Below are 10,082 nucleotides of genomic sequence, written 5' to 3' on the forward strand. Positions count from 1 at the left end.
CTCAAGGACCATCATGTCTGTCTCCATTTCTTTCCCCTCTGCCCTACTTGCCCTTCCTCAGGGTCTGCTTCTGTCGTCCGGTGGCTGCTACTCTTGGGAGGGCAACTGTAGTGCGCCCCACCCCCGCAAGGAGACAGGATTGCACAGACACAGAGGTCGGGGGGGGGGCTGCTGTATGGCTGATTCTTTAAACTAATTGAGCCCCCCCCCCCATTTTAAGTCCTTTTAACCCTGGATTCAGTTGCACTTTGTTCCTGAGCCGAGAAGCCAGCAGAAGGGGTTGGCGGCAGCGGCACTGCAGTGCTCAGCCCTAGGCCCGGTCTTCAGGACCCCAGCACCAAATTGAGCAGTAATAAGGAAGTGTTTCTGAACATGTGCCAAGTGCCTTTCATTTAGCATGCAGGTTTCAAAACCAGATTCTTTTTCAGTCAAGCTGGGGGCGGGGGTGGGTGGGTGGGGTTGGTTCTTTCCAAATAAGTCAAGATCACAGCTGGCTTTGCGTAAGGTTACCATAGCTGTGTTTCCTGTTAAGAGCTTAGTGGTCTTTAACCCCACTGCACACAAAGGGTGAAGCGGAGCAGCCAGAGAAGGGCAGGCGCCACCACCGAGGTGGTCTCCCACTGGGACATGAAGAGGCTTCCAGTGTCCAGCAAGAGGCATCCGGGTTGGTGGTCTCCCTCGAAGGGATGAGGCACTGACGAAGCATCTTCCTCTCCCCATGTCCTGAGCACATCTTGGTCACCATAGCAACAGCATCCTCCTTCCAGGGGCGAGTGCCACGGCTGTGGCGGCAGCGGCGGCAGCAGTTCTCAGAAGCTGCAGGAGGGGAAAACTAAACTCAAAGGCCTCCGTGGCGCCAGCCCTTCAGTTTCAAACGGCTTGGTCTGTCTCTCAGGGACTGCAGGCCCAAGTTTATTCCACTGCATGGGAGTTAGCCACCAGTGCCTGCTTGTCTCATGGCTGGTGGCCTGAGCGAGACTCCCTCCTTCCCGCTGCACAGCCATCAGCTAGAAGGGAGATGGAGACAGCCCCCCCACCCTGAGAGCTGAGCAGAGGGGAGGGGGGGCTTGATAAATGCCCTGAGGGAAGTGGAGCTGCCCCTCCCCTCAGCTGCCGCGATCTCCCGCCAGAGCTCTGCCAGTTTTGGGCCCTTCCAAGAGCAGGCGCTGCAGGCAGCCTAAGCTAGGGGGGAGCAGGGGTGGGGTGGGGGTCAGAGAGCCCCATCCCACCCCTACAGCAGCTAAGGCAGTGCTGGAGTGGCAGCTGTTCCCGGCAGGGCGGAAGTGCCAGCTCCAGTCTGCCCAGTTGGGGTGACCCAAGGCCCGGACCTCCCCATGACCCACTCAGGACGGGCAGCCGCTAGCAGGCTGAGCCCAGGAGCCCGTTTCCATCTGTGGGTCCCTTGCAACAGGCCTCTCTGTTGCCCGCCTGGAACGGCTCCCCCACCCTGGGCATTTCTCACTGGTTTCCTGTGGGTTTGGGCCCTTCCCAAGAGCTGCCGCTGTGCAGGTTCCTTGGGTTGGCTCTTGGGCCCCGGGGGGTGGGGGGCTTGTCCCGTTTCAGGAGCTGCCTGAAGCAAGCGCCTCCTGCCTGGTTCCCCGGGGGAAGACGGCGGCAAGCATTCTGGCCCCCTTGCACGGGGTGGACGGGCCCCTTGGGGCAAAAGATGGCAAAAGGAGAGAAGGCGCCACCGCCAGACCAGGGGGCTGCTGGGGAGAGCTCCAGCCAGTGCCGGAGAGCTGGAGGGGCCGGAGGGGACTGGACTGCCACGCCTACTCGCCCCAGGACAGCCGGGGGGCGTGGCCAACCTCTCGGGGTTGTTGTGAAAATCCGACGGCGGAGGGGAGAGTGACGTCTGCGGTCTGGAGCTCCCCGGCGGGGGCGGGGGGGGGGCGGGATGTGCATCAAACCAGCCTCGCTAATCACCGGCCGCGGAGCGCCGCTCTCCTGGCGGGCCTGGGGTGGCCCGGGCCGGTCCCCTTCCTTCAGCCTGGGCCTGGTCCCTCCGGCCGAAGAGCCCCCTGCCCGCCCGCAGGCCAGCAACGAGGTTCCGGGCCGGCCTTGGCGGTGCTGGCGCTAGGCGATGCGCTCCTTCTCCCGCCGGCTGCAGCGGCTGATCTTGATCTCGGTCAGCTGGATGTAGCGCAGCACGTTGGTGTCTGCAAGGGAAGGCGAGCGAGGGGAGCGTCAGCGGCGGCGCCCGCCCCGGCCCCGGCCCCGGCCCCGGCCCGCCCCCCCTCGGCCCCCACCTGCGGGCTCGCGGCTCCGGGCCTGGCGCAGGTAGCGCAGCGCGCTGTCGTAGTCGCCCAGGTGGTAGAAGGCCACGCCGGCGCGGTAGGTGGCCTGGAAGTGGCTCTTCTCCTTGGCCAGCACCTTCAGGCAGTACTCGCGCACGCGCTCGTAGTTGACCAGCTCCGACTGCAGGAGGCAGGCTGCGGGGAGAGAGCGCCGGGAGGCGGCCTGAGTGCGCGCCGTGCAGCGGCTGGCGCCGGCCGGGAGCCCCCGCGCACTTGGGGGAAGTCCCGATTCCGGAGGCTGGCGCGCGTGGTGGGGGGTGGAGGCCCAGCTGCGGAGCCCGGCAGCCGCAGGCAGAGGCCTTCGCGTTAGGAACTGGCTCCCGCGCTGGCTCCCAACCCGCCTCCCCGAAGAAGTGCGCTGCAGACGCCACGAGCTGTGGCAATAACCAAACTAAAAGAACGCGCGGCAATTTTGCAGCAACCCCACCTGACCCGGGCCCTGACCCGGCTGCGCCTGCTTCCTGCACTGCCAGGAACATTCCGCTTCCCGCCGCGGCCTCCTCACTCCTCCTGCCGGAAGAGCCTCCCTCGGGTCCCCTCCGCCTGCCTCCCCGCAGCCCTTCTGGCCTGAGCCGCCCCCCCATAGCTGCGCCCTCCATTCAAAAGACACTGACTGGGTCGGTGCAGCAGGTGCCGTTGTCCCTCCTCTGCCTCTAGCCTGAAGGACGGCTCCCTACCCTGACCGCCTCGATCTCGGCGGGCTGGACGGTTGTAGGACAGGCTTTGAAACTAACTGGGCAACGCCGGCTGGTGCAGGACGCCGCGGCTCAGTCTCTCTCGAGCTCTGACTCTCAAAAGGCCCCACCTTGGAAATCCAGGAAGGCACGATTGGCCGCAGAACTTACTGCTACCCACTTGAAAGGCGCGAGCAAAGCCCCTCTTGTGCAACCCACCCCCTGGTCCTCAGACAGGCAACCGGGCCGCCTATCACCTGCGAAGCCTTTTAGGGCCTCCGGTCTGCCCGTCTGCAGGGCCACCTCGTCAGCTAGAGAGAGCGACTTCCCGCCCGAAGATGCCCCTTCCCGCCGACGGCTAAGATCGACAACTCGCCACAGCCCTGCGTTGGCTATTGAGGTTCCCCTCTGAGTGGCATGCCCTGTCTGGCCAGGCCAGGAAAGCTCTCCTGGCCCCCTGGGTCATTTTGCCCAGCTGTTCAAGAGGAGATCAAAGGAACAGGACTGTCATTTTCATGTCTGAGAAACGAATCTGCCTGGAGTCTCAGGGGGAAAGACTGTTTATAAATAAAGCATTAAGGAGTTTAACATAACGTTGGCCACCTGTCCCGCTCTCTTTGGGCATTAAGTCCACTCCTCTTAGCTGGCCGGAGTCAGGCACCGACCCTTCTAACAGACCCTTCCCCAAGGAGGAGGGCGGTTCCGACAGCGCCTCCCTCGTCTTAAAAGCAGGCATTAGCATAAGAAGCAGGTCCCTGCCTGGTCTGCCTCACCCGAAGTAAGGGGTGCCGGGGCCCATCTCAGAGGCAAGCCGCCCCTGGGAGGCGCACGCAAATAGGGTGTGTGTGTGGGGGGCGGGGGGGGGGTCTGTGACTGAAGGGCCCGCATGCCCAGGGATCGGTTTTGCACTGCGGGACTCCGCCAGGCTGGGACTTGGGAGGCAGCCGATCCCTGCCGGCGTGACTTGCTCCAAAACTCAGAGCCGCCTGGCCTCTGCTGCCCCCACCCCCTGCGATGCCCTGGCCCCAGCGGTCTGGTTCCCCTTTCCAAGTGGAGAGGCGGCTCAAAGGCGCCCTCTCGGCGGGCCTCCTGGCCTGTTGAGCGGATTCTCCTTACCTGTCAGGCTGTTGTAGCACTCGATCTCGGTGCTCTCGGCCAGCGCCCGCTGCTCCTCGGTGAGCCGGTGCCAGCCAGCTCTGCCCAGCAGGCTCTTCTCGGCTGGGTCCCCGGCCGCCGGCCCCCCGGCCCCCAGCCCCTTGAGTTGCAGCAGGGCCCGGTGGTACTTGCCGATGGCTTCGCGGAATTTCTTCTGCTTGTAGCAGCGCTGGCCCTCCGCCTTGAAGTCCACGGCCTTCTGGACTTTGGCTTCCAGCTCTGCGCCTCCGCCCACGGCAGCCGCGCTCCCGCCGCCGGCCTCCGGGCAGCTCTTCTCCATCTCTCCCGTCACAGGCAGCGCCGCATGCCGGACCAGCTTTAGCGCGGGCCTCCGCTGCCCCGCCGGCCACAGGGCGTTGTGCAGAACGACGGGACCGCGGCAGGCAGAGAGCCACCGATCGGCTGGCCTGGCCTGGCCTGGCCTGGCCGCCGAGGATGCGCTCCTGCTCGGCAGAGCGGCGGCCGCCTCAGCACCGAGGACAGCGCTCTAGTGCATTGTGGGAAATTCTCACTGCATCAGCATCAGCATCCGCTCTGGACTTGAGGAAGGCAGAGGGCAGCCAAGGCGGGCGGAGCCGGAGCAGGGCTGGGGCTCCCCTCCCTCTCGCCCTCCAAGGAACGAGCAGGCTCACCCTCAGACGCCCAGAGGTGATGCCTGAGGAAAAAACTACAACTCCAGCGTCTCCGGGAGGGCCTAGAGCCAGGAGGAGCCGTCCCTGACGTGTGATCTAATCCAAAGTGAAGCCCCTCCCCAACCTGAGAATTTTCAAGGTGCTGAGGCAGAGTTTTAAAAGACTTGGAAGCAGCCTCCCTCTCCGTTTCGGACAGCAGACGCCCAGAACAAGAAATGAAGTAAGAAAAGCCTAAGTCTGAGCACAGCTAAGTGCCATTAACCATGCCGCTGCCAGAGGAGAGAGAGCAGAAGATGAAGAGCTGGGGAGGGGGGGCGGGCTGCCCGGTTCTTTTTACACAGGGAAGAGTTTCCTCCAGCTAAGAGGGGAACTGCCTTGAGGGACTTCAGTACATTTCCTGCCAATCACTGAAGTGGGGGCACTGGCAGTAAACCCTGACCCATTCCAAAGTAAGGAGTGAGCAGACCAAGGCAGGGGAGGAGGGCCTTTGGCTACCGAGGCCCAGCTCAGGACTGCCAAAAAGGCTTCCTTGGTTTCCTGCCAAGAGCAGCTTCTGGATTCTCCCCCCCCCGCCCCACTTCTCCAATAAAACGGTTTCCCTTTTTCTTCAAGGGGGATGCCGCTCCCACAGCAGACTTCCGTATCCCAATGATCTAAACAGACAGGGCGGGGGGGGGCCCTTCTCAGGAGGACAAAGTACTTGGAGCCTATTGCTAACAACCCTCCCACCGTATAAGGGAGCTCAAGGGAGCAGTTAAGACCCCCCTTTCCTCTATTTCCCTCTAACCACTACACACCACTGCACTCATTAACCTCTTAGCCCTTGCCACATACAGGGAAGAAAGCCACCCCTCCCCCTTACCAGGCTCGTTGGCAGTGGGATGGCACCCTGAAAGGAGAGAGGAGGGCAGGGGCATGGTGAGCCAGGCAGCAGTTTCGGTGTTCTGACTCAGGCCAGGGCAATGCGGGACGCTCCTGTCTCCACTGGCAATACGGTGCCCACCAGTGCCAAGAGGCCCCTAGAGTGTTGCCTGACCCACAGAGACCGGGTGGCTCAGGGGAGCAGCCCAGAGGAGCCTGCAGCTTACAAGGGGGAGGCCAGGGGCAGCAAGGAAAAGCAGCAGGAAGGATAACCAAGACGAGCGAACAGCACACATTTTATTAGAAGCTTGTGGAGTCCCATTTTCTTCATTTTTTTAAAGCGGGCCTATGGAAATTGAGGGCAGCAGCCCTGGGAGTAGAACCGGCCACCCCCAAGGCAAGGCAAAGAGGATAGCGGCAAGTAGGCGGAGCAGACACAGGAGCCATCACGGAAGGCAGCAGCCCTCCTGTCCGCACGCCAGGGACATTGTCAGACATCTGCAAGAAGGCCAAGAATTGCTCCTGGGATCCTGAGCTCTCCTTCCGCCTCTGGGGGCTCCGAAGCCTTGGGTTTTCCCTGTCAGACAGGTGCAGGAAGTGCCGTCCCCGGGAAGGTGCTCCCCGTCCTGCTGTGGGCCCCCAAGAAGCCCCACGGAGGTCCCTGCTTCAGGAGCTGCAGCCTCCCAGGAAGCGTCTCAAGTAGGCGGAATCGGTCAGGGCAGACTTGGTGCTGGTGCAGAGCCTCTGGGGCCTGGAGTACTTTCGGAAGGTGGCCTGGAGGGCGGAACGGCCTCCTCGCAGGGCTGCCCTGGCCATAGAGGGATACACCACAGACAGCTCTGCTTCACTGCAATGCGGGGGGAAAGAGGCCAGGCTGGAGGATTTCTTGAGCCATTCCTAGTTCTCAAAGGCCGACTGAAAAGGAGCTGCAGATGTGGCCACGGCCCCCCCACCCGCCCCATTCCAGCAGAGCCACAACCAAGGGCAGGCACCACAGATGGGCCTGGAAGGGCCGAACGTGCCAGACAGCCTCCCGGATCACCCTTTCTGACTCACCTCCCACACTTCCTCATCCCCTGGAAACCTAGTTGTTCTTTAAGGAGTTACTGGACATGGATCTTGTCCAGCTTCTACATACCAACACCTGAAACTATCAAACACACCCAAGAATTCTTCAGGCTTCACTGGGCACCTGAACAGCAAATGCTAAAGGAGTTGGCAATTTTGTAGCTATCTCAGAAACCTCCAGGATGCCCGTAGCACCTATAAGACTGACAAAATTAGTGGTAGCCGTATCTGAAGAAGGGAGCTGTGGCTCACGAAAGCTCCTACTCTTACCACTCATTTTGTTAGTCCTGTAGGTGCTACCGGACACTTGCTCTTCTCCACTGCTACAGACTGACTAACATGACTACCCATCTTGATGTACCTCCAGGATGGATGGAGACACTCAGCAGTTTGGATCTCTTAGTGGCTCCAAATGAGATACGGGGACAAGCCTTGCCCACCCCAGGGAAAGCTCCCCATGCAACACCCCCACTACCAGGCTGCTATGAGACAGGAGATCCCAGGGCCTCCCCCCCCCCCAGGGCCCCACATCTGGTGCCAACTCGTACCTGTACATGTGGAGTCTGGCAGGGCTGCCCTGAGGGCCCTGGGAGCTCCCCTGAGGAGCCTGGGCGCCTGCAGTGCCATCACACAGGACTCGCTGTGCCAGGCACAAGGCAGCAACAGCCAGCTGAGCCGGCTCAACAACCACACTGTCCGTCTCCATCAGAGAAAGCTCCATGAAATACATTGCCAAGTACTGGACCTGAGGAAGGAGCGACACGGGCAGCTTACACTGCAGAATAGACAGCCAAGGAGTCCAGCTGCACAGCACCCCGCCTCCCATGCACCCCCCCCCCCGTGGCCTGCAAGAACGCAGCACCCACACTCGGGCTCCTGAGCAGAGACGGGGTAAAGAGCATCCACCCCATACCTGGAATCAGGAAGTGGAGCGGGGGGGAGGTGCCACTTCCTGGCCCCACCCCCCGCCCCGCCCCACAGCCCCTCACCTCCAAGCTGGCCCAGCCCACTTCTGCCAGCAGGCGCAGCAGGGAGACAGGGTTGGCGTAGTGCAGCTCAAACTTGAGGCGGGACAAAATTTTGCGCTCCATGCCCAGAAGGTCCTTTGGGCTGAAGGAGTCCTCTGCCATGAAGCAGAGCTGAGCAGGCTGGAGGGGAGAAGAGCAGGCCTGGAGTGAGCCTGGGCTGTCGGGAACATTTTGCTCCCCTCCCAGGAGCCCTCCTGCTAATGCCAGGCAGACTCTCTGGGACAGCTAGCTTGCTCTGTTCTCCCCTGCTTGCCCTCCCCACCCCAAAGACTCAGGCAGCTTCTATGGTAGAGCCGGGATTTGAACGTGGACCTCAAAGACCCTGTCCAGCCTTCCCACCACTGCAGCACTGAGAACTACCCCCAGCACCACAGGAGAGGGGGTCAGCCCCCACACCGCTCCTCCTCCTGCCACTTGGGGGGCAGGCCAGGCCAGGCCAGGCCGCCTCCCTCAGCCAGGGACTCTTACCGGGGGGCAAGAGCTCTCCTCCACCTTGCAGGCCAGGAAGAGGCAGGCCAGGCTGAGGAGCTGGAGCAGGCCCACCCGCAGGGGGCTCCTGGTCAGGTAGGCATTCATGAGGTACACGGCCAAGTACAGCGTGTCGTCTGCCAGCTTCAGGTACTCCTGGAGAGTGGGGAGGGTGAAGAGGCGGCCAGCCCACCCAGCGCAGCTCCACCCGCGCTTCCCGGGGACCCGCAGTAGCCTGGGTGGCCTCCAAGCCAGGCCGGCGGGCGGACCAAGCCAGCTCCCTCCCGGAGCCGCCGGAGCGCCCGTCCCCTCCCGCAGGGGGCAGCTTCTCCGGCAAGGGGAGGCGAAGCAAGGGGGCCCCTACGTGCACTTGCACCAGCCAGTCCACGATGAGCGCCCGCCGCTCGGCAGTCATGGCCCGGGGCACGTCGGCCGCTCGGAAGGTGTACCGCGGCTGCTCCTGCTGGGAAGAGCAAGAGGGGGGCGTCGGTAGGCAGGCGGGCGGCCGCTGAGGCACGCGGCCAGGGGTCTCCCCGCCGCGGCTCACCATCAGGCTCCGGAGGATGTCGTAGGCGTACTCCTGCTCCACGCCCATCTGCATCCGCTGCAGGGCGCGGCAGAGCTCCTGGCCGAGGGGCGCGGAGAGCGGGGCCGCTGCAGGACGGGACACAGAAAGGACAACGGCCGGGCCTGGGCCTCTGCTCCGTGCCAGGCCGGGCCGCAGCGCCTCGAAGCGGCCCGAGGGAGGGAGGGAGGGAGGCTTCCGCCCCGAGGCCGCCGGCCTGCCCGGCCCGGCCCGGCCCGGCCCCCAGCGCCCTTCCCTACCTCTCTGCCGGGGGGTCCCTGCGGCGGCGGCGCTCCTGGCGCAGGCGGCTCCGGGCTTCTCGGGCGCGCCGCCCTGTCCGCCCCAGACCTTCGCCAAGAAGAAAGAGTCGCGCAAAGGCCCCGCGCGGCTCGCGCACAGCGAAGGAAAGAGCCCCCGCCCGCCCGCCCGCCCACCCCCAGCGCCGTCGGGGCTGCTGCACGGGAGCCTGTGGGCCGAGCGGCGGCTTGCGCGTGCGAGATAAGGGGCCCGATCCAGCCAGGGCCGTTCCAGGCGGGCCCAGACGGAGCCTCCCCGCCCGCGCAGCCATTCCGGGCCGCGGGTCGGACAAGGCCCCCCCTTCCCGGGGCTTCGCCCGCAGCCCTGCCCTGCGCCTCCCCCCCCCCGCGCCCCCAGTGTGCAGGGAGACCCGTGCTCGGCCCCCGCCGCGAACTCCCACCCGGGGGGGGGGCAGAAGGCGGGAGCTCCGCCCGCGACAAGCTTGCAAGGAGCTCGCAAAGCCAGAACGGGAACGGCGCTTCTCCGCCGCTCTGGCCGACAGCTCGGCCCCCGAAGAGCCGCCCGAGGCCCGGCCCGGCCCGGCCCGGCCCCGCCCGGCGGGGCTCTCTTCTGAAGCTCCGCCTCAGTCGTCCGGGGCAGGGGCTGCGAGAGGGAGCAGCCCCGTCCCGCCGCCGGTGCCTTGGAGGGAGGCCGCGCCCGGGAGGCGTCGAGGCGGCACCGGCTCCCGCGAGCAACGCGGCCCGCCCGCACTCACCTGCCCGCACCCGCGGCCGCCGTTCTTGCTCCGCAGGGGCTCCCTTTTCTCCTCGGCCTGCGGCCGCGCTGCCCGGCGAAGCAAAGGCCGCGCCGCCTCCGGGGGCCCGGCCGGGGACGCCGGGCCGAGACGACCCGCTCCGGCAACGCGCCCCTGTGCGGCCGCTGGCCCGGGGAGAGAGGCGGTCGGGCCTCGGAAGGGCGGCGGCGGGCTGGAAACGGCGCCCCGCCCCGCCCCCGGAGCTGCCCCTCCGGCCCACGCCGCTCCCGGCACGCCGCGCTGGGCGGACGCCCCCGCCATGGCTGCCGCACGAGGCCGAGGC

General features: G+C 64.9%; 2 protein-coding genes across 4 annotated transcripts; both read right to left on the minus strand.

Annotated features, from left to right (window-relative positions):
* Positions 1-2,076: 2,076 nt before the first annotated feature.
* TTC9B (tetratricopeptide repeat domain 9B) lies at positions 2,077-5,675 on the minus strand. Its single transcript, XM_054998973.1, has 5 exons — positions 5,621-5,675; positions 4,759-4,820; positions 4,088-4,613; positions 2,250-2,432; positions 2,077-2,159 (listed from the first exon to the last, which is right to left on the minus strand). Exons 1-5 carry the CDS (start codon positions 5,673-5,675, stop codon positions 2,077-2,079), a joined length of 909 nt encoding a protein of 302 aa, XP_054854948.1.
* A 245-nt stretch (positions 5,676-5,920) lies between these two features.
* On the minus strand, positions 5,921-10,082 carry CCNP (cyclin P). 3 transcript variants are annotated; one of them, XM_054998770.1, is made up of 8 exons: positions 9,761-10,082; positions 9,009-9,096; positions 8,731-8,837; positions 8,548-8,646; positions 8,184-8,339; positions 7,677-7,835; positions 7,236-7,432; positions 5,921-6,466 (listed from the first exon to the last, which is right to left on the minus strand). In XM_054998770.1, the coding sequence occupies exons 1-8, from the start codon at positions 10,058-10,060 to the stop codon at positions 6,286-6,288; spliced, it is 1,287 nt and encodes a 428-aa protein (XP_054854745.1). In that variant the 5' UTR covers positions 10,061-10,082; the 3' UTR covers positions 5,921-6,285. The 3 variants fall into 3 exon arrangements, with proteins under 3 accessions (XP_054854745.1, XP_054854744.1, XP_054854743.1); XM_054998769.1 differs by having other exon boundaries at positions 8,548-8,643; positions 8,731-9,096; XM_054998768.1 differs by having other exon boundaries at positions 8,731-9,096.

The sequence above is a fragment of the Eublepharis macularius genome, chromosome 15 (genome assembly GCF_028583425.1).
Source record: "Eublepharis macularius isolate TG4126 chromosome 15, MPM_Emac_v1.0, whole genome shotgun sequence".
In the NCBI taxonomy this organism is placed as follows: Eukaryota; Metazoa; Chordata; class Lepidosauria; order Squamata; family Eublepharidae; genus Eublepharis; species Eublepharis macularius.